The 25,223-nt window shown below is 35.6% G+C and overlaps 1 protein-coding gene across 2 annotated transcripts in view; it reads right to left on the bottom strand.

Annotated features, from left to right (window-relative positions):
- The window catches only part of GLRA3 (glycine receptor alpha 3), a 167,453-nt gene that overhangs the window by 53,257 nt on the left and 88,973 nt on the right, over positions 1 to 25,223 (bottom strand). For both annotated transcript variants that reach the window (XM_032635588.1, XM_032635589.1), the window contains exon 4: positions 10,804 to 11,027. In XM_032635588.1, coding sequence (XP_032491479.1) covers positions 10,804 to 11,027 — 224 coding nt within the window. The remainder of the gene's footprint in view (positions 1 to 10,803; positions 11,028 to 25,223) is intronic.

Here is a 25,223-nt window from a genome sequence, read left to right as displayed (position 1 = left end):
ATAGACATAAAGTTATAATGGTGTATGTTTGACATTGAATACTCTTGGTGGGGCCCCAGCGACATCATTTGAGAGACATAAACGGACAGATGTGAAGCTGCTGGATTTTTAAGAGTCCCAGGGGATCATCTGACAATTCGTTCAAGTCAGAGTCCAGAGCACACTAAAATAATTCACAGAATTTATTCTTCAAAAGCAGCTTTCTCCTAACTCAGCTAGGTTAAGTGATCCTGTAAGTGTGATCTTGTCCATTTGCAAAGTTCTCTCTTCAAAAGGCAATTGTAAAATCAGCTGGACACAATGTTCTCTGTCTTATAAAAGGGTTTATTAGAAGTGTATGAACAAATACATTTTGAACGTACACCCATTAATTTTCCAAACATCCAAGGCTCTCTGGCCAGCCAGTTTCAAATGTTGGCTTAGAGAATTAATTCTGTGACCTTTTGTATGGAAGAAAATAGCATTCTCAGAATCTTTTCCAGATCTCACCATGCTTGTGATGTCAAATTCATATCCTAGCTGTTTTTCTGGCGTAAAAAAAGAGATATTACATAATTCTTAAAAAAAAAAAAGACCCCGGAAGAAATTATTTGCCAAAGAAAAACACTGTTTGTAGAACTTCTGTCATAACTCATATCCTGAAAAAGTCTATTTATTGACTTTCTTTTTGTTTAAGGTACAATACAATTGCTTCTTTAACAGCACAGGGATGAAAAAAATGCGTCACCTTGGTGACTGTGATCCTGAATTTCTTTATCAAAACATTACATATAAATTAAAGATTTGTCCTGACCACATCAAAAGAAAACTAAATCAAGAGGTAATTAATCGCATTCTCCTGTTTTGGAAATATTTTCCTGTGTAAGAGAGGACACAGAGTTCTCTTTTCTGAGACAAGACACACAAACAGGATGTGCGTTTTTTTAATTTTCCCCTTAAAAATTCTTGGCTTAGTGAAGCACTAATTTTAAAAAAAGATGACTATAATCTATGACAATTCACCTCATTAAAATCAAGGTATTACCCATTTTCAAACAAACATTTCCCAGAGTATCCTATCTCAACCACTAATTGAAGTATTAAAAAAGGCTTTCTGACTCCACTTTAAGTTCCTTATGCAAAATATAAGTATTTTAATAGTCTTTAATATTTCTAAATTTAGTGTTATAAGGACAATTGCCTCTTAGCTATCAGCTTTGAAGTATTATCTGTAATATCATACTAGGTAAAACAGCTTTTGCTTGCTATGTGGTAGGCACTATTTTAAATACTTTATATCTGTCTCAACTCATTTATTTCTTAACATTTCTTATTTCTTTATTTAGAGATGAGTATATTAAGAGGTTAACTCACCTGATATTACAAAGCAGAAATTGATAGAGCTGAATTAGACGCTCTGGGGGTCTAGCTGTCCATTCTATGCCCTTAACCTTTAAGTCTCCTGCCTTTCAAAGGCATCAGAACATTTTTCATGAAAATGAGTTATCTAATTAATATGACTTTTAAAATATATATTTCTGGGGCTTCCCTGGTGGCGCAGTGGTTGAGAGTCCGCCTGCCGATGCAGGGGACACGGGTTCGTGCCCCGGTCTGGGAAGATCCCACATGCCGCGGAGCGGCTGGGCCCGTGAGCCATGGCCGCTGAGCCTGCGCGTCCGGAGCCTGTCCTCCGCAACGGGAGAGGCCACAACAGTGAGAGGCCCGCGTAACGCATAAAAAAAAAAAAAAAAAAAAATATATATATATATTTCTATAACACAAGAAATGATACATCTCACACACTATTCGTTATTAAATTTAAAGTAAAAGATACATAAATGGGGCTTCCTTGGTGGCGCAGTGGTTGAGAGTCCGCCTGCCGATGCAGGGGACACGGGTTCGTGCCCTGGTCCGGGAAGATCCCACATGCCACGGAGCGGCTGGGCCCGTGAGGCATGGCCACTGAGCCTGCACGTCCGGAGCCTGTGCTCCACAACGGGAGAGGCCACAACAGTGAGAGGAAAAAAAAAAAGATACATAAATGATTCTTCCCCCAAAAATCAGTTAACTTTAGAAAATATAAGGAATTTGCCCATGGATTTTACATATTTGCTTGAGTGATTTGATATTTTATCATGAATAATTCTACAGGAGAGATGAGATTGTTGGAGCACTAGAAGGAACATTGGTACTAGCGTTCTAATTGGAGTTTTGTTGTCATCCGATGATAGAGACGATCATAAAGCTTATTAACCCATCACAGTGCAAACTCAGTATTGTTGATGGTCCCTTCAGGAAGCTGATATAAGCTGTGGACCTCTTCAGAAAAATATATAAAATCACACACATGCAGAAATCTACTTACAACATATATTTTATGGCATTGTAAATTGATATCCTTTGAATAAACAGTCTCTTAAAAAGCATCTGTTGAAATCAGTTTGCCTTGTCTTTTAAAAAATTAATGTCTGTCAAAGTTCAAAAAATAAGTACATATTGTACAAGGAAACTTTAATTCTTTTCACAACTGAATTTCAAAGAAAGTGGTTGTATTTAGCTTAAGTAAAAGTTGAAATTGTGTTATGATCTTTGACAACTCGCCGTGTTTGGTATTTTGGATGTCAAGTTTCTTCCTGGTATTTATTTGACGATTAATGCAATAATGCTTCTGCATTGTAAGTAGTAGGGTTGGATGTCCTGGTACGTATTAGTAGTATCAGTAAATGGAGCAGCAGATAATATTTAACTGCCCATGATGTGCTTCCATTATCTTGTGGATAGGATGTTACCATCCCCATTTTCAATTGATAAAACCAAGGCTTAGATAGATTGATAATTTGCAAGAGTCCTCAAATTTGCTAATTTATGGATTCTGGAAAAGACCAGAACTTAAGCTTTTTTGGGTTTTGTTTTCTCTTTGGAAAGATAAAAATTAAAATCTTTAGTGCTAATTGTACGCCTGGCACTATCCTGAGTGTTTTACATAGATTATTTCAGGCTCAAGGTGATTAGTATTTTCACCATCACGCATGTAAGAAAAATGAGCCTTTCATAGGTAAAGAGACCTGCCCCAAATCACAGCTAGTAAATCACAGATTTACCTCCTGCTGGGTCTACCAAGACGGTAAGGCCCTGACAATACTTTCACCTGAGCCGTTTCTCATGGCTGTTTGTGTAGCTGCTAATTTTGAGAGATGAGATAACATTCCCCTGGACAAAGAGAAGGTTTGCTTACAGCTTGCTATAAAAGCAGTGGATTCCCCACACTCAGTGTTCCACAGCTGTGAGGCAGACCCGCAGGTGTGTTGTGCCCACCTGAGCCCGATGTATTGTTCTCACGAGACCTGAGGATGATGGGGAAGTTGAGCAAAGGCCCTGAGGCTCCTGCTGCTTGCTGGCAATAAGGAATAAATTCCTTTGTCTCTGGCGCTGGAGTCCTGTGTCTGCAGTCAGCACTCATGAAATAATGGGTCGGCCAAAAAGTTTGTTCAGGTTTTTCCGTAACGTGTTATACATACATACATATGATACATAATAGGCTAACTTTATAAGTAGAATAAAATCAAATCCCAAACTTGACAATCTAGAGTCATGTGTCTCACCCCAACACCCTCACTTGAAAAGCACTTCATTTAAAAAATATCAGTATAATTCATGGATATCATTTAGAAGTTCAGACAGTTATATAAGACATAGCAAAATCAGCTGTACCTTTGCCCTACCCATCCCTATCCCCAGTTCATTTCTAGCTCCTCAGAGGCAGCCTTCTTTAGATATGTGTCTGCAACTTACATTCATATATTTAAATTGCTATCACATTATGCTTGATTTTTAAAATTTGCGAAGGTGTCTATTAAATTGCTACAAAGGAAAATAAGAATTACTGCCCTTATACCACACTCTGTGTACACAACTCTCCAGCAGAATTCGAAATTCAGTTATGTAAACATTAATGGTTAAATTAATATGCAGTGTTTACATGTTGTGAATATGTAATTACTGTTCACGGTGAAGCTTAGTCATCTGCTGTAATTACAGTGCTTGGATAGCATTTTGTTTTCCCTAGTGTTAACAATTGTCTCATTTTAATCGTCTCTTCTGTTTCTATTCCCTACTATTACTTCACACTCAACAAACTCCCTTTCAGAACCAAATCCCTCTCAGTGATTAAACAGAGCAGGCAATGGATCAATTCCTTGCTTTTCATAGAGATCTCATTTCTTTTTCTCATCTTCCTTTCTGGTCAGATATTGAACCTCTGTAGTGATACTCTGATTTTCATATCTTTTCCTTCTGATTTCCTATTTCTTAATATCTTGATTCTACTTCTTGGCAGATTTCTTCACTTCATTTGTTCTTTGCAAGAACAAATATTTGATTGATGTTTTTTCCACTTTGGTTTACTATTTGCACTTTCTATGCTCTGAATGACTCCGTTTCTCCTTTCCTACATGACTTGTATTTCATGCCTGCTGTTGCATCATCTGTCCAGAGATTTTTATTTTTTCTTTATGGCCTTTTCTGCTCCCTGAATTTTCCCTTGAGTCATTTCTTTGTTTCTTTAATTTTCTTCTCTTCGCTCTTTATTTCCTCTGCATGTGTATTCTGGCCTCTGCTTCTTTTTTCATTACTGGTCCTATTGCAGGATGTCCTCCAATGTCTGTTTATATTGAAGAATGAGGTACTAAAAACTATTTGGAGTGCAACTAACAGCAGATGATTCACTGAGTAATGGTCTTCACCATAGGATGGCTGCTCAGATTTTTCACTGGTGGTTCCCCAACTGTCTGTACATCTTTCCTCTTGGGCATTTTAGGGGGAATAGGAATATCACCATTCAGTGTGCAGAACTCACAGAACCCTCGTTTTCTTGGGGTGATGCTTCACCACAGAGGCCAGTTGTGCCTGGAGTCCCTACTCTCCAGAAGTTCTTGGCCCAACTTGTGGAGGTTTTCTGTTCTCCTGCTTTCTGCCCAGTTCAGAAGGCAAAAAGTTAGATCCTAGTCTGAAGAACACAGGCAAGAAAATCAGGATAAAGGACTCACTGTCATTCCTGCTTAGGTTACATCAACTCTTTTGCTTTATCTCCTTTCTAGCCCCCATTTTCTTATTTATTTATTTAGGCTGTGCCAGGTCTTAGTTGCGGCATGTGGGCTTCTTAGTTGCGGCACACATGCAGGATCTAGTTCCCCAACCAGGGATCGAACCCAGGCGCTCTGCATTGGGAGTGTGGAGTCTTGCACACTGGACCACCAGGGAAGTCCCCTGGACCCCATTTTCTGAAGTCCTACCTGCCTCGAATTTCTAAAAGTTTGAGGATATTATTTTCTTCCTTTTGCATTCCCCCACTTTGGCTTAGGTTTTGGTTATCTCTGTGAAGTCAGTTTTTGCAAGTGCATTCATTTTCAAGTTTCCTAAAATATCTTGTCATTACTCATGTGTCACTGTTTTCTTTCCCATTACTTTCATCTTCCTGTGTGTTAATGTCATTTCATTCCTTATTCAGTTTATTTCTTTGTTTTAGTGGCTTTAAGAAGGAAGAACATCAGCCATAAAAAGGAAAGAAATTGAGTCATTTGTAGAGATGTGGATGGACATAGAGAGTGTCATACAGAGTGAAGTAAGTCAGAAAGAGAAAAGCAAATATCGTATATTAATGCATATATGTGGAATCTAGAAAAATGGTATAGATGATCTTAGTTGCAAAGCAGAAATAGAGACACAGACGCAGAGAACAAATGTATGGATACCAAAGGGGAAAGGGGTGGGGTGGGAGGAATTAGGAGACTGGGATTGACACATATCCATTATTGATACTATGTATAAAATGGACAACTGATGGGAATACACTGCATAGCACAGGGAACTCACCTAGTGCACTAGGTGCACTAGGGAGGGAAGTCCAAAAGGGAGGGGATATCTGTATGTGTACGGCTGATACATTTTGTTGTTCAGTGGAGGCTAACACAACATTGTAAAGCAACCGTACTCCAATAAAAATTAATTTAAAAAAATAATTAGAAAAAAATTTTAAAAGGAGGAAAGAGATTTCAAAAAGTATAATTACAAATTATACTGTCTCCAGATGATTATCAATTGAAGTAAACTGGCCTCCTAATGGTAGTTCAAGTAATCACAGATTAAGCTAAAATGCTGTCACCAAGGTGCTAGGAAATATGAAGAATTTTAAGGCAGAGAAAATGAAGAAATAAACATGTACAAAAAAAAAGAAGGAAGTAGTGAGAAATGGATAAGTTCAATAAGTCAGGTTTGCCAGGATATTTTGCTTCTTTCTTTGAACAGGCAGGAAAGCAGATCTCTCATGAAACATCACAGATGCTCCATTTGTAAACTGAACAAGATTTTTTTTTTCCTAGCACAACTTCTGTTAACAAAGAAACTGTTTGCCATTTGAAAATTTCAAAGTCCTGTGAGATTTCCAAAAACAACTCACAAAAAAATGAATTTAGTCTTTGACCATGTGAGCCAGGATAGAGCAAACAAAAACCAGGGGCCAAGAGACATCATCAGTTTCATCTGAACTCATACTGAAAGATGAAAAATGCAATTCTGAATTATTCTATAACTTTTCTCAAAATATTAGAAGAAATGTGGGAAATTCATAATGGATGGCACCATTTTCCAAGTCCAATGACTTGATATAAACAGCTAAATAGCCATAATCATATAGGATACAATAGAATATACACACACATTGTATTTCAATTCTATCAATGGAAATCTTCTAGACATTATTATTTTGCAGAATGATTATTTCATGCTACCTGGTGATATATTCTTGCAACCTATGACACCCAAAATCTGTCTGAAATGAAAAGGTACCTTACAATTAAAAATAAATTATACCTTTCACAAAGTTAATTTTCAAATTAGCAGGAAAAGAGGTAAATTTGCTTTGTTTACACCTGGCATGGATCCCCTGATAGCCATCAGAAATCCACATCACAGAGGAGTCAAGGGTCGTGACTTCAGGTTCAAAGCCTCTGTCTCTTAAAACATATGTATTTAATTCATAAGTAATATATAACTCCTACTGAAAAAGTCAAACAACATTAACTTACATATAGTGAAATCTATAGTTCATCTTTATTTCTACCCAAGTTTTACAGCTCATTTCCATAACTGGTTATTCTTAACCAATTGTGGGCATCCTTCTGCACTTCTTGTATGGAATTAGATATACGTGTATCTTTCCATACACTTTTAGGCTTAAATATATAGAATGTTTTAAACAAAAATAAGCATGAAACATTTCTAACCTTAAAGATATTTTGGAGGCTTTTTCTTATGAATACATTTAGGTCTATCTCACGCAGACCCTTGATGTTGGGCTATCATTGTGTCCTGTCTTGTTCTCATTTGTGAATATATAGGGTCTTTTCTTTTGTTGCTATTTCAGTGGTGCAGCGGGCATCTTTGTAAATGTGTCTTGTGTACACGTGAACACATAAGTAATGTAAATTCCTAGAAGCAGAATTGTTGAGGTGAAGGATAAGTGTATTTTATATTTTTATATATACTAAGAAATCATCTTCCCAAACAGTTAATTTCAAGTCATATGCCTACAAAAGGGTATTAGACAATGCTGACTATTACATCTTGTTAATTTCTGCCAATATGTTTATTAAAAATGTTTTATTATTTATTTTTCATTTTCCCTTACATCAATGTTATAATTTTTGCTTCAACTGTCAAATATAATTTAGAAAACTTAAGAGGAGAAGAAAAGTCTATTATATTTGCTCATATTTCTGATGACAGTTTCCTTTCTTCCTTCTTGACGCTCCAATGTTTCTTCTTTTATTATTTCCTTTCTGTTTAGAAAACTTTCTTTAGCTATACTTTCAGGGGAGTTCTACTTGTAACAAATTCTCTTAGTTTTCCTTTATCCAAGAAGGTCTCAATTTCCCCTTCATTCCTGAAGGATATTTTCACTGGGCACAAGATTCTAGGATGACAATTCCTTTCTTTCAGCACTTGAAAAATATGTCACTTCTTTCTGGTTTTTGTCATTTCTGATGAGAAATTTTTTTTCATTTCAACTATTTTTTCCCTATAGATAAGCTGTTGTTATTCTCTGGATGTTTGCAGGATTTTTATTTAGTTTTCAGAAGCTTGTGTATGATGTGACTTGGTATGAATATCTTTGGGATTTAATTCAGTATCTTGAATCTGCAGGTTTATGCCTTTTGCAAAATGTATATGCAAGTTTCAGTCATTAATCCCTCTAGTATTTTTTGTAGCTCTATACCCTATCCTCCCTCTCCATCTGATTGTTAGACTTTTGTTATACTGCCTGAGGTCCCTGAGGCTCTGTCCTCCCTTGGCCCCCAATCTATCATTTCTCTGTTGTTCAGAGTGGGTAATTTTTTTTTACTATTCTTAGAGTTCACTGAATCTTTGTCCTCTCCATTTTTCTACTGAGCCCATCCACTAGGTTTTTATTTTAATTATTGTATTTTTCAGTCCTAAAATTTTTATTTGGTTCCACTTTATACCTTCTATTTCTTTGCTGAGGCTTTCTATTTTTTTTTGTTGGTTTCAAGCATATTTGTAAGTGTTCACTGAATCATTTTTGTCATGGCCATTTTAATGTCTGTCGATAATTTTAACAACCTCATCATTTTGTTGTTGGCATCTGTTGATTGTCTTTTTTCATTCAGTTTCAGGACTTTCTGGTTCTTTGTATGGTGAATGATATTTGGTTGAAGCCTAGACATGTTTATAATATTTCATGAGACTCTGGATCTTATTTAAACTTTCAGTTTGCACTGGTTTTCTCTGACACTGCTCTGTTAGGGCAAGGGGGTGTGGGTGCTACCTTATTCCTTCCAGGTAGAGGTAGAAGTCCAGTTCATATCCCAGTCTAAGATTTATAAAGAAAAAATTATCCCACGAATTCACTTCCATGTTGTTTCTTGGGTTCCAAGGTCCTTACTCAGTCAATGTTCTTATGACTACCATTGGGAGTCTCCCCAAGTTTGTGATATACATTGTGTCTAGGGTTTTCAGTTGTACTTGGCAGAAGAAATAGGGAAAACTATATCTGCTCCATCTTCCCACTATGTTTTGATACTTATGCTTTTTAGTAATTTTCCAAAAAGGTTCAAAATTCTCTTGCTTAGACCTAGGATTCACCACTAAGCTATTCATTCATATGGGAGCACAGGGCTTAATTAGTGAATGAGACCTGAAATCTTCCTTTATGTATTATGCAACAATTAATGATTCAGGATTATATTAACACATATTAGCTAGTTTTCAGAAATCTGATGAAAGTGTCAATTCACAATAGAGTGATGTCACCTTGTCATTCTTAGGAAATGATAAATGTATTGAAAGGAAATTTGTTCACATGGAATAGAAAAATATGCAAAACAGATATAATATACTGGGATAAAGATATTAGCATTATTTACAAAACCACTTTGTAGAAAAATGTTTTCAAAATCACTAAGCTACTAAGATTAAATTTTCATTCCTGTTATTTCTATTTTATACTATTACCTGGCAAAAATAGCAACCATCCCTGATATTGAGCAGATGAACTCAAAATCAAATATACCCATTCCTGATGAGAAGAAAAGTTAACAAAAGGTTAAATAGAGAGGTAAAATCTAAGGAATTAATATTCAGGCTACAGCTCCAATATTAAGTTTACCTTGATACCTTTAAAACATGTTACTGATGATACAAATATTTTTGAAGCAGTTGCCTATTACAATAAATAGAGCATATTGTCTCCTCTAAGAAATATGACATGAATTCTCGTCCTAACTTCCTGTTTTTTTTTAAATTGAACTAAGTGATAAAAATAATTATGGAAAAGTTAAGATAACCATTTTATTTTAGAATGTTTAGAATAGTTTTCAGATGGCACACAAGTCATCAAGTAGATTAGTGTAGCTATTTACTGAATCTATACCTGTTTGCTATTAAATGAACAGCCAAAGCTAAATGAGTTCTAAAGTTCAACTGTTCAAGAAATGTTATTTTTTGTGTTTATATTTTGGTATTATTGTTATGTTTTGATATTAGCTTTAAAAGGCTACATGGTCTTCTGAGAAATGTACAATAAATAACTAAAATGTAAATAAGATCTTTTTCTAAAGGATGACCACAGAAGCTCAAGGACATCTTAAAAAATACATACACCAGGGGCTTCCCTGGTGGCACAGTGGTTGAGAGTCCGCCTGCCGATGCAGGGGACACGGGTTCGTGCCCCGGTCCGGGAAGATCCCACATGCTGTGGAGCGGCTGGGCCCGTGAGCCATGGCCGCTGAGCCTGCGCGTCCGGAGCCTGTGCTCCGCAACGGGAGAGGCCACAGCAGTGAGAGGCCCGCGTACCACAAAAAAACAAAACAGTACCACAAAAAACAAAGCAAAAAAAAAAAAAAATACATACACCTGATAAATAATTTATGGGAAATGAATCCCAGACAAGAAAACTTAAATATTTCTTCACGTATAAATATTTAAAGGAAGTATGCATACATAAAAATACAATCACAACATATGATTCAGGCTACGTTCAATTTGCCTTTAAACCACCCACTAACTTGGCTGATGTAAGAACCTGGGCCATTTGTTAAAAAAGTGGATTTCCAAGAGTTACTCATATAGTTCTTGGATCTGGAACTTGGTGTCTTATTGTTGATTAAATATATTTGGGAAATGGTATAGTGGGAACTTAAGTGGAACAATGAAAGCACTTACTCAAAAATTTTAAAACACTCACTAAAAACTAAAAAAAAACCTGCTACTCTGTTTCACTGAAATCAGGGATTTAAGCCTATGGCTCACCTTATTGAATAAAGAACATTCCCATTCTTGAAAATTCTTAACAATTTGTTGTCTGTAGTAACTTCATGAAAGTTGGCTCCCTTTTCATTGGCAAAGAACAAATCAGGTTTCCAAATGGAGTCCAACATGGAAGGGTCTAGGTCTAAGGAGTCATCAGGATATTCACTATATGCAAGTCGAGGATCGTTCCATTTCTGACGAAGAAAGATATTCACTCTGTAATCCTGTGACAAAAGAAAGAAAGGTGAAAAAAGCCTGGTTTAAAATATTTAGACTTGTATGTGTTAGTCTTGGGGCTGCTCTGAATTACAGCCAAAGCCACTGACATCCTTGTGAGCTTTCCATACCCCTCAATCCTCACTTGTTACCACCAAGAGTCATTCTAGTTCTGAGGATTTGCCCAGGTTTTTTGTGATCTATATGCCTCCAAAGAAAAGGCCACAGAAGAGCACAATTTTATCATGCTTGTATTTTGCTGTTCCATTAGAATTTTACTCTCCTGGCTTGTCCGAATAAAATACTGGATTGCTATTAAACACTCAGAATAAAATATTTTTGGATTTGCATTTATTTTCTAGAACCATTTCTTTTAGTAGGTATCCATTAGCATCCAGAATGCATTTAGTGAAATTTTCTTGAAAGCTGTCTGTTTTCTGAAAATGAACATATGTACTTCTTTACAATAAAGGCACATTTTCTCATCTTTAGTATAATATGTAAGTTCTATGAAATTGGTGATTTGGTAAAAATAAAAGGTGGTTTTCAAATAAGGGATGAAACCTTTTGCTAGGTGTCCCATGTGTTTTCCAAAGTGACAAATCCTTTAAGATTTGACTTAAGAGATTTCCCAATTAGACCTTTCATAATTAAGTTAAAAGAAGAATCAATGATTTCAAAGTCTTGCTCACGATTTCCGGACTAATGTATAGAGTGACAAAAATTGACAGCTACGTGTATGTGTGGTATTCTTACACAGTAGATGAGTATAAGTACTATCAATTTTTAAAACACTCACTAAAAACTAAAACACTCACTAAAAATTGTACAAATACAATTTTCCCCTTAGACTTTTGAAACGAGCAAATAAACATGCAGACTTCATTATAAGTATAAGTGAACATTTTAAGAAAGCTTCATTTCCACAAAAAATAGCCAGGGCCGGAGATATTCAGAGAAACTGAATATCAGTTTTCGTCTATTTTTTCACTCCTTGAATACCAAATTACCAGTAGTCAGAATACAGTGACCAAGCAATCACAAAGACTGCTTCCGTAATATCAGACCCGTAGATTGGTTATCTTGCAAGGAGGTCAGATTCAGAGTTTGTAGTGAATGTTACAAATGTATATGTGGCCTTGATCATTAGTTGTGCACTGAGATCCCTGTCTTCTAACTGTAACTAAGGTTACATACCAGATAGTGTTTTTTCCGCTTTCTAGGTGCCCCATGTATTTTCCAAAGTGACAATGGAGCAGAGGTCACTTCAGCTTTCTACCACAAAGCTCACAATAATGTGGAAATCTCACCAGCCTCGAGGATCTGCAGAACTTATAAACGGGGATACATGAACAAGCTTCTACCAGACAAGGACGGGTCATCCTCTCCTAGACTAGGGTTCAGAGCCCCAAGAAGCACAGCTCCATGGCTGGTGGCCAGTTCCTGCATCCCTCGCTGTCCTGTAATCTGTGCATCCACCCTAACTACCACCAAACACATTTAGTCCAATGATTGGACTAAAGTCAGTTTCTCTCTGCCTGACCTCTAGGGAGGACTAAAGCAAGACAAGTTATAATGATACTTGCCAGGAAAAATAACTGACTCGTAAAGAATTTCCTTTTGGACTGATTCTTAAGGCATATTTTTAAAGGTGAAGTATTTTTATGCTGTAACGAATTTATTGATTGAGAACGCTCTGTGATGCTAAAATAAAAAGTCCTTTTAAGCTGTAGTCTATGTGATAAAATTTGGTAGACTCTCCCCATCTTTATGTGATTGGTTTACTGATAAACTTTATAGACACAATCTCAGATCTTCCAGGAACGCTTTTTGCTCCAAGAAGGAGCTGAAAAAAGACATCAAGTAGCCTTCAGTTTCTGTTTCTAAATCACACAAAGAAAATATCAACTGTCATCTGTCACCAAGGCCGAATGTTATCCTGTATCCATTGTGCTCTTTTTGTGAATAACCAGGACTATCTTTGTTTACTAACATGTTGAGGTCTTTGGTTTAGAGCCAAGGTTCAAAGCAAAACTGAAAAATGACCATTTCCAGAAAACCCAGAAACTTAGGTTTCAACAGTCCTCACAATTTGGGTTTTGACCTGCCTGCAAATGAACATTGTAATGGGAAGCTTCCCTATCAAACAAATTCAGCTTTTCAAAACTAAACTTTTAAGCTCACCTCCTCATAGCCAATGTACCCCATCTGTGCTCAGCAACCAATTATATTATTTCTGAATCCTGATCATAAGTGAAAATGTGCAAAAAAAGGATATAAAAAACATTCAAATAATACCACTCTAAAAAAAGTCCTTGTAACTCAAGTTGAAATAACTTGCTTATAATAAAAGGCCATGGACCAAAGAAGGAAAGAGCTTTGCAAAACAGAGACAAATGGATGTGTATGCAGCATATGAAAAAAAATGTCAAGTGGACTTACTAAAGCCAGTTTAAAAGTTCAGTCATTCCTTGGACATACTTAAAGACTAAGTGTTTTTGTTTGTTTGTTTGTTTTGGGGGGAGGTTTCTGTTTTATTTATTTGTTTATTTATTTATTATTTTTATTAACAGTGTTGTGTTAGTTTCAGGTGTAAGTGTTTTATTAAAGGAATCTTCCCTGTTCGCCCTGGCCATGCTTCTATAAGGGTGAAAATGTAGAAAGCTTATATGTGAGTAAAAAAAGAAGAAATATGAGATAATACATCATGAGAATGAAATCAATATTTGTATCTCACATTTCTAAAATCTATCCATGTATTGAATTCATTCATAAATCTTAGAAGGCAGCTGAATTGACATTTACGTGTATGGGATCATTATATTTTAGAACAGAGACATTAATGATTCTTTTTCCCTAGAAACTTCTTTTGTAGTAATATACATTTTTGCAAACCCTTCAGAAGTTAATTGTATTTTTTCATCATTTTGCATGTTACACAATTAATGAGTTATTTTAAATGTTATATAAGTGTATTATTAATCTTGTACAACAGTGATAGAAATGTAATCATTATTTCATAATATAGAAAGACTAATTTTGACATTTTGGAAGTCAAATTTTATTATTATTATTAGAATAGAGTGTATCACTCTATTCTAATCACTTTAAATTAATTGTGTAGGAAAATATTTTGTTGACCAAGTAAAATTATATATCATGTTTGGATTCGAAAATAAGTATCCATTAATATGTGGTTTAAATTCCATCTGTATGTCACATAGTAAAAGAAGAACCACACTAAATTTTCTGACCTAGTATTTGAAATTCTTACATTATGAGGTACAAATAAATAATAATTCTATTAGGCAAATATTATAATGATTATAATATACCAGGCTCAGAAGTAAGTCTTCTTGGGATCAAATGTCAGCTCTCACAGTGAATAGCTTTCTAATCTCCCTGCACTTGTTTGTTCAACTGTGAAATAGGGATGGTTATAACAGCACATCCTCTGATAGAGTTCTTGTGAACGTTGGATTGATCCACATAAAGTACTTAGAACCACACTCATTAAATGTTAGACCCCCAAAATTAGAAGCCATATTAGATAGAAATTTGCTTGCATTTTCTGTTTCTAAATTAGTTTTGAAGTACTAGGGGCATTTTGATTTGAATCTGGGATAGCTGAATTTGCCATAGAAGAATATGGGACAGATAATTGTAATGTTGAAATCTGGTGAATAATATCTTTGAAAATTTGCAGGACTATTATGATAAGCTTATTGTTGACTTCTGTATTTCAATATTTCTGTATTTTTATATTTTGTCTTTAATCAATTGCCCCTCCTCCCTCTTTATATATAAACATACATACATATACATTTTAAATTTGTTTGTTTGAGTATATAAGGCCCTTTTCCCTCATAGCAAATACAGCTGTTCACGTTTCACTTTGTGCCAGATGTTATACTAGGGGCTTCATGGGTTACTTCTACTATTCTCATAGCAAATCTGTGAGGCAGGTGTGATTATTATGTGTGCTTAGCTTCACAGATGTGGAGAAAGGAACAAAGACACATTAAGTAACTTCAATGGGATTACAGAGCTAATAAATGAAAGAGCTATAATCCAGATCACAAGTTCTGATCTCAGCGTTTTAACGATATACTGACTGCATAATACACTGCCACTCATGATTGCCTTGTATGCAAACCAAACATTTTATAAACTAACGCAGATTCTGGTTTATGGTGGGGTCTTTTGGTAAGGAATTTGGGGATTTACTGATCAACATGCTCACTGATGGGAAACTGCAAGCACTAAAACTAAGTGTTCCCAGATTAAATCGAATTGTTGCCACATTGTCATTTGTCCTTAGGGGTACCCTGGTGGGAGACCAAATTTAGTAGAGAGCACAACCCTATGTATCAGCTAAAATGACATATAGAATATTATTGTCATCTTTTGCCTTACAGGGAAGCATAGGATTGCTAGAAGTGAACTGAAATGACCAATTAGAAAAAAAGTAGAAAGAATCACCTAAAGTTAACAAAGAAAGTTAAGTACTTCTCTTTTCTTTGGTTCATAATTCAGTTAATTTTTAAATTCCTTAGTGTTTTCAGGCAATTTCTAATCCAGTAGCTAAGCCTACTCCCAACCCCTTCCCCCTTCCTTTTCTCCCTGCCTTCTCACTCCCTCATTTCTGCACTTTTCTGCCCTTTCCTCTCCTTCCTTCTCTATTCCTTTCTGTTTCTGTGTCTCTGTCTCCCTCTCTTTCCCTCCCTCTCTCCTCCTCCCCTTCACTCACAAACCTGCGTGCAGCACTCCTGCCCCCTCTGCCTCTTTAAAACCTGCTGCCAAATTATTATTTTGTTGTTGTGGGCAGGTGTTTTTACATTGTATTGTTACAGATCGAAGAAAATATGTACTACAATGCTGCCACTGTTGATACCTTAATACCTTTGTTTTCTTTTCTTCCTACACATTTTCACACAGTTGAAATTTATCGTACCTGCTCTATGCATCCTTCATTTCACTTAATGTATTTTATGCATTTCCTGGTAATCCTCTTAATCATCATTCCAGTGGCTATATGATGCACTTTTCTTACACAAATACTTTTTCATGTGATTGAAAAGGGTCTAGTGCCTATGGAATTACGCAATTTGTGAAAAACTGAAATGTGTTCATTTATTTTCAATAACCAAATATATTTTTTTGCTTTATGTCTCAATAAATCTGAGCAAGAATCAGGAGTATAAAGTATTTCTAAAAACGAATGTGCCAGGCATATAATCAGAAGGTAATATGTCTAAAACAAGACTCTTTGAAAATGGCACTGTAAAAATAACCATCACAAAACAGCACAACAATAACCACCAAGTACAGTATTTTTTCTGGACCACTTGAATGCTTTCCAGTTGATTGTAAAAATTTTCATCTAAAATGGGGTTTGTAGTGGCAATTATCACTGCCTTTCTTATTTATAATTTGATTTAATGAGAATGGTTTTACGAATTCAACATTCAGTATACTAATTAATCTTTTGAAAAAGATGCTCTTTCCCAGGTTAAAGAATTCAGTTTCTACCCCTATTTTTTTTTTTTTTTTTTTTTTTTTTTTTTTTTTATGCGTTACGCGGGCCTCTCACTGTTGTGGCCTCTCCCGTTGCGGAGGACAGGCTCCGGACGCGCAGGCTCAGCGGCCATGGCTCACGGGCCCAGCCGCTCCGCGGCATGTGGGATCCTCCCAGACCGGGGCACGAACCCGTGTCCCCTGCATCGGCAGGCGGACTCTCAACCACTGCGCCACCAGGGAAGCCCTACCCCTATTTTTAAAGTTATTGATGATACTGTTGAAGTTATTGTTAGGAAGTGGTACTTAACCTTATTAAATTATTGGATATTTATTTGAGAGTCATGTGATTTTTAACTTGATATAAATTTTGCCCCAGTATATCATTAATCATTTACTGTCTGTAAAAAGTAAGATGTGAATACCTAATGGTATATACATATACTGGAGCACGGGTATATTGAAAAGTTGAGATAGATTATATTTTTTTTAGCTAAAAACTCAACAGAATTTATTCAAATATTAAAAGATCAATATTATTCTCAAAGTTATTTAGCATTATGCAGCAAATGCTTATTTTATCATATATTGCCAACCTGGAATTTAGTTTAGTGTTGATAATACAATAGTGAAAGATAATCCCTGCTCTCCAATTGCTCACTATATTGTAGAAGATAGCCTGTAAACAGATAATTTTTTTCACATTATAATTGCTATGTTGGAGGCATGTACAGCAAGCTAGGAAAACACAAAGAAGGGATAGCTAATAGGGACCAAGGTGGAGTGGTTGGGGAAGACTTCCTGAGGAAAATCTAATTGGGCTTCGTTTTCAAAATGAAATAAAATTTAGCTGGGCAAACATTGGGGCCATAATAAAATGTGTCCTGTAAAATATTGGACAGAAAATCCAGTAACCACTAGATTTTTGTATGATTAATATAGGAATTTGGCTGAATCTTAATTATTATAATTTATATATATATATATGGGGCCCTATGACTGCAAATTATTTTCTGGATGAAGGTACAAACTATATATACTTCTTAAAAGTACTGCTGTCTTACAAGACAAGAAGAGGGTTCTTCAAAGACAAAAAGAGTAGCAAAAATAAGAGTGAGCTAAAGCCAAAGGAATGATAAACAAACACAAATGCCTAAACTGGGTGACTGAGCCTTGGGCCACTGCAAGGTAGAAAAACAGAACTTGTGACTGAGGATTAATTAATTAGACCCTCAATATTATCATAGATTAGGTTCAAACAAATATGAGCTCATAACAATGACAATATTTTAACTAAAGACAAAAGAAACCAGACATGAGCAGACATGGACTTCAATGGAAATACCAGATCAAGAATAGGAAATAAACATGTAAAATGTATTTAAAGAAATAAAAGATAAAGTTGATAATAGGAAGCTATAATAGCAGAGATAGTTTTTAAATAATCAAATAGAATAATAAATGAAATGAAAATATAATTGTTGAAATTAAAAGTTTAATGAATATGTAAAAGCATATAAGAATCCGTTGAAATGAGAATTGAACAGAATGTACAGCTAAAGAAATATCCCAGATTAAAATAGTGGGAGAAAGGGAGAAAGAAAAATTTTTTTAAAGTTGAGTCTTTAAAGATAAAATGGAAAAACCTCAAGTAATCTGCATCTAATTCGGATCCAAGAAGGATGAATTAGAGTAGAGAAAGCCAATAGTCAGAGAAAATGACAAGGATTTTCAGAACATAAGAAACTAATGCTCAGATTCAGAGAACTCAAAATATATCAATAAAGGTATGTAAAAATAAGTTTATATGAAGACATTATATGAAAACTGCAGAATAGCAAAGGAAAAGAAAATACCTTTTAAAAAAATCACCTTTCTATTGCCAAATAATATTTCATTGTGTGGAATATCACATTTCATTTATTCATTCATCAAAAAGGAATGGAGTACTGACACATGCTACAACATGAATGAAATATTACACTAAAGAGGCCAGTTACCAAAGACCATGTATTATATGATTCCATTTATAGAAAATGTCCACATCAGACAAACCTATGGAGACAGAAAGTAGATTCCTAGTTGAGGGGAAGCAGGGAGTGACATGGATGCTAGGGAGTGATAAATGTCCAAAAATATTTGTGATGATGTTGTGCAACTGTGTTAATATTCTAAAAATCATTTAATTATAGACTTTAGTTAGATTAATTGTATGGCATGTGTACAGTAAGTACTTATCACCTATACTGGAAAATACTTAGACTGGCAGCAGACTTCTCAACATCAATAATGAAATTCACAATATAATGGGTCAATTTACTCAAAATACTAAGAGAAAATTACAGTGAACTCTGAATAGTGTACTCAGTAATATAATCTTTCAAAACTGAAGATGAAAGAAAGTCATTAAAGAAAAATACACAGCTTAATCTTGAACATTTATAAAGTGGACTTCTAATCAATTTAGTTCAGAAAGACAGAAAAAAAAAAAAAAAGCCACAGAATCCTGTTCCGAAATGCAAACAGAAATGATGAGAGGGCCTTCCCTGGTGGTGCAGCGGTTGAGAGTCCGCCTGCCAATGCAGGGGACACGGGTTCGAGCCCTGGTCCGGGAAGATCCCACATGCCGCGGAGAGGCTGGGCCCGTGAGCCATGGCCGCTGAGCCTGCGCGTCCGGAGCCTGTGCTCCACAACGGGAGAGGCCACAACAGTGAGAGGCCCGCGTACCGCAAAAAAAAAAAAAACCCACAAAGAAATGATGAGAAACTGATTAAAGTGGATATAAATTCAACTAGTCTTCCTCTATATAAAAATGTCGCTATGAATGCATAATTTATGGGGTTTAAATGAACTGAAAGATTGGAAAGACAATATCATATACTAAGACTAAAATCATATGTAGAAATACATCCAAAATATGTTAAAGACTTTTATGCAGAACATTTTATAATTTCTTGACAGCATAAGTACTTAAATGGAGAGAGATGCCATGATTATACAAAAAAGATTAAATATTATGAAGGGAGCAATTGTTTCCAAATTAGTTGTTAGATTTAGTGCAATTTTTGTCAAAGTCCAACAAATTTTTTGAGGAAATTGACAAGCAAATCTTTAATATATATTTATATTAATCACACAAATTATAAGCTTCAGGAATAGCCAAGGCATGTTTATAAAAGAAGAACAAAAGTAGAGTGACTTCCTGTAATAGATACTTAAAATGACTAAAATGCTGTAAGACATTATGATATTGGTGCAAAGATAAACTGACCAATGGGACAAAATGAAGAGTCTGAAAACAACCCTTATTTGATACATAAAGGAAGTAGTTTGCAGATCAGCATTGGGTGCTTAATAAATGTTTCTGTATATGACAAAAAGTTCACATTCTATCCCAATGTGACACCACTCAAGAAAGCAAGTTTGGGTAAAAGTTCAAGTATAAGAGTAAAATTTTTAAAAATAGAAGATATAGCAGAGTATTCTATGGCCTTGAGGTAGGGTAGATTCTTTAATAAATTCTATGATGTCAAAATTAAGAAATTCTATTCATCAACAGGCCACTTAAGGAAAATGGAAAAACAAACCACAGTGGAAAAAGATATTTGCCACACAGGTATAACTGACAATTGGCTACTGCCAGACTATAAAAAATCTCATACCAATGGATGAGAAAAAGACAAAAAACTGAGTAGAATATAGTCAGAAGAAGACATGTTTCACTGGGCAGAGACCACAAATGTCCAACAAATATGTGAAAAAATGTTCAAATTCACTGGTAAACAAAGATGTGCTAATTAAGATGCTGAGTACCATTTTATACCCACTGGGTTATTAAAAATAAGAAGTTTGATGATACGCAATTTGGCAAGGATATGGAGCAACATGATAGCTTATATACTGCAGCTGAAAATAGAAAAAGTGGGAAAAATTGACATTGTATTATAAATTTGATATGTGAATACTCAAGATACAAAAATTTTAGTTCTAAGTATAAATTTTAAAGAAACCCTTCCACATGTGCACCAGGTGACATATACAAAATATTTATAGCAGCACCATTAGTGATAGTGAAAAACAAAAGCAAAACAAAACAAAGACTGGAACCAATCCAAACATTCATTGGCGGGAAAATGTATAATAAATTATGTCAACAAAATCAGATACCATATAGCTGTGAAAATGAATTAACACTACTATTTGCAATGAGGATAAATCTTAGAAATGTTAAATTTAGTAAAAAAAAAAGCATCAAAGATATGTTATAGCACCATTTTCATAAAATTCAAAACCAAGCAATCCCTCTCTCTCTCTCTCTTTCTCATTTGTCTATTTCTATCTATTTCTCTTTCCCTCTCTCTAATAAAATTTTGAGAGCAAAGGAATTATAAACACAAAATAGTTCACAGTGGTTACCTAGGGAGATATTAGGAGAATGGGATTTGATGGATTATACAGGTATGTTTAATATTGGTAATATTTTAGTTTTGAAATTAGGTGGTGGTTTCAACAGTGTTTGTGTTATTAAATTATACCTTGTCACTTAAATATATTACTTATGCAATTACATACCAAAATATTATATCTGAATATGAAATTCATCACTGGAAATGCTAACTGGAACTACCCTATTCATTCATGGGAAATACCCTACACACTGTAGTGTTTTGTCATTTATATACTTTGTGCAATATATTTTATGATTTATAACATGTTTTTATTAGCATCTTGTTATGTCCATCTTACATGATGTTGTAGTCGGTAGAGTGATGACCCAAAGATGTTCAAATTTCAATCCTCGAGACCTGTGAATGTGTTAACCTTATTTGGCAAAAGAGATTTTGCAGATGTGATTAAGAACCTAGAGATGGGGTTATCTGGGTGGGCCCAATGTAATCATGAGGATCCTTATGAGTGAAAAAGAGGCAAAGAGTCAGTGTCAGTGATACAATGTGGGACTGGATTGGTTTAAGATGGGGGAAGAGAGCCATGCGCCAAAGAATGCAGGCAGCCTCCAGAAGCTGTAGAAGACAGGGATGAATTCACTCCCAGAGCCTCCAGAAGGAACATCGCCCTGCAGACACCCTGATTTTAGCCCAGTGAAACCCATTTTGGAGTTCTGACCTCCAGGATTGTAAGGAAATACATCTTTTGTGGTTTTAGGCCACTAGGTGTGTAGCAATTTGTTACAGCAGCAATAGGAAATGGATACATATACCTCTTAAAATTGATTTGCATACATTCTCATTCTCATTTTTTGAGGAAGTTTCTAGAACAATAGTTTTTTTTTTTTTTTTTTTTTTTTTGCTAGTCATTCAAGAGGGTAGAACATTTAAGGCAAAAATCACTGGATTTACAGACAAATGGAAAAAAATAACCCAGACGCTTCTTGTTTGTAGGAGTAGTACTCAGAGATCCTGACTAATTTCAAAATGATCAGAAAATAACTTTCCTTGCTCAAAAAACAAGGATAAAGTGCAAACTTCCTAACAAATGTTTCGCTGGTTTAGTGTTATAAGATTTTCTTACTCCAAAGTACTGTACAACATAGGTTGCTGCGCTTCAACAAAGCGCAGAACACAATAGTCAATGGTGGAGTAATTACTCGTAATGTCAGCCCTTGTTGCTCCTACCATCTGCTCTACAAACCCCACCACAAGGAGGGTGGTTGTCTGGGTCCACTGATTCTGAAATAACGGCCCATTGGGAAAGTGCTTTTCCATTCTCACTACACCAACAGGGAAGAAAGCAGTTTTATAAGAACAATTTAGAGGTTCAGAAAGATTATTTCAAATCTCCCCTTGACATCTTCATTATCCGTATGTTTAATTATTCTGTAGAAAAGGGCAGAATTATTTTAAAATTATAACTTTTGAGGAAACTTAATTATGTACCAATGCTGGAAACATAAAGTTAAGAATTCCCAAGAACTGAGTCGACTTTCAAAGATAAATGAAACATAAAATCAATCCCTGTTTTTCAGAAATTGAGAGGTATTTTCTTATAAGAATGGTATTTAGGACTTCCCTGGTGGCGCAGTGGTTAAGAATCATCCTGCCAATCAGGGGACACGGGTTCGAGCCCTGGTCCGGGAAGATCCCACATGCCGCGGAGCAACTAAGCCCATGCGCCACAACTACTGAGCCCACATGCCACAACTACTGAAGTCCGCGTGCCTAGATCCTGTGCTCCGCAACAAGAAGCCACTGCAATGAGAAGCCTGTGCACCACAACCAAGAGTGGCCCCTGCTTGCCGCAACTAGAGATAGCCTGTGCACAGCAGTGAAGACCAAACTGAGCCAAAAAAAAAAAAAAAAAAGATATTTAAAGGAAATAGTTATATAAATTCAAATGATTTATCAAGATCGATCAGCACATGTGTGCTGAGTCAGTGAACTAACACACTATGTTATTCATTCAGTAACCTCTGTTTAGATGTAAGATTTGTCTTAGTTTGTTCAGGCTGCTATAACAAAATACCATAGACCGGGTGGCTTATAAACAACAAAAATTTATTTCTCATAGTTCTGGAGGCTGGAAGTCTGAACTTAGGATGCCAGCATCAGGGTGAAGGCCCTCTTTCTGGTTTCAGACTTCTCACTGTGTCCCCACATGGTGGAAAGGGCTAGGGGCTCTGGGGGATCTCTTTATAAGGGCATTGATCCCATTCATAAGGGTTCCACTCAAAGGTCCTACCTACTAATACCATCATCTTGGGGTTTCAACGTATGAATTTGTGGGGGACACAAACATGCCGACAATAGCAAGACTGAAAATTAAACCACTGGCAAAAACAATAAAAGGCTACATTCATTTAGAACACTGCCTGTGCTTACACTCTAAGGGTAGAAATTCTGGTGAGGGAAGCTTAGTCCATGGGACCATTCTTCCGAAGTTAATGGAGGTTTATTCCAACTAATATAGTTCATCCAGTTTGGGCATGCCCGGCTTTAGAGATAAAGACTACACAAAGCCACTACTTCCAGCAGCTGCTTTCTTTCAATGAAAATCAGTAATTTATGTTGCTCTTTGGTTGTAAGTTAACAGATGATCCTCTGCCTTAATGTGCTCCTAGCTCCACAGGCTCCATCGATCCAGTGATGCCCTTCTGCCTCCGGTGCTCACTTGCCTTCCTACTTGATTCCCCTGTGTCTGCAAATTGTTTGCCCAGGGCTCAGGCTTCCCACAAACTGGGCTAAACAGTCAGGTGGAATGCTTTTTCTCCTTCACTGCAAGTTTTGCCAACAAACCTATAGGTAGGGGGGAAAAAATGGCACCATTTCCTGCCTCATCTTTCTGCCCAAATCATTTCATAACATCTGCTCACTCCATTTTATATTATACCAAGTAGGAAGAGGAAGTTTATATGTTTCTCATGGTTGAAGCAGCACAGACATGGAAATTCTGTCACTACTTCCATTCATGATCCCAAGTTTGTTTGGGGTCATGTATACCCAACGTAGAATGTGCTCACTTGTTTATTTCTACTTAATGCTAATCACATAACTGACACGTTAAAAATGAACCTAACCCTTTACACATAGCACTTATTAATTTTCAATTTGTATATTGAATGACATGTGGGCAGTGATCTGCTTATTATTTATTTTTTGGACTTCCAGTAAGTAATTGTTCCACTACTGGAATGTATGATTTGGATCACAAAAAGCCCAAAGTCTCTTGGAAAATGAACTATTATTTGGTCTTCAGAACATCCTATGGTCAATCAATACTATAAGAGCTCCTCAAATCAATCAAGAAATTCTAAGGACCCACTATTAGGAAGAAAACTTTTCTGAGGATAGCTGAGAGACACTTCACAGTTTAAAAGATGGATAATAGCACCACATAATAATAATTTTTTGAAGATTTTCCAACTAGTGTTTCCTTGAATGTCTGATGTGAACTGTGTTATATTTTATGTGTCTTTTTCTTTAATTTAAATTGTGGTCAAATACATATAACATTTACCATCAGTGACTTTTAGTACATTCACAATATAGTGCAACCATCACACTTTCTAGTTCCAGATAATTTTCATCACTTAAAAGGAAACTCTGTGTCCATTAAGTGGTCACTTCTCACTCCCCCTTCCCTCCAGCCCCTGGCGACTGCTAATGTTTTCTATCTCTACAGATAGGCCTACTCTGAATATTTCATATTAATGGAATTATACAATAGATGGCCTTTTGTGTCTGGCTTCTTTCACTTAGCATAATATTCCCAAGGTTTATTATATGGGTGTTTTTAAAGTGTATTTAAAAATACATAGACATCATCTGCTTAATTTACAGAAACTTGAAGGGTCTCATTGAGATAATTATACATACAAGGTGATATAATTTTAAAGATGTGTTTTTAGAAGTTAATGCCATATATGCCATATATATACATATATATAATCAAAATCCACAAGAACATAAAAGATGAAAACAGTATTTTTAATTGAATGATTACTTTCAGGCTTGAAACTAGATACCTTAAATAAAATTTGTAATTGAAAAAAATATTGATTAAAATCTGCCTTGCGTATAAGTTTTCAGGAATATATTTAATCTTGTAAATGACTAACAGCCTCACCTTGCTTTACAAGTATTTTTCAATGATACTGATATCATATCATTAATATTGAGTATGATAGCAGAGTCTGACACTAACAGAGCATAGCTAGTCTTTTCCCACCAATC

The sequence above is a fragment of the Phocoena sinus genome, chromosome 6 (assembly GCF_008692025.1).
Source record: "Phocoena sinus isolate mPhoSin1 chromosome 6, mPhoSin1.pri, whole genome shotgun sequence".
In the NCBI taxonomy this organism is placed as follows: Eukaryota; Metazoa; Chordata; class Mammalia; order Artiodactyla; family Phocoenidae; genus Phocoena; species Phocoena sinus.
The sequence above is the reverse complement of the archived record's forward strand: the minus strand, read 5'-3'. Positions and strand labels throughout refer to the sequence as shown.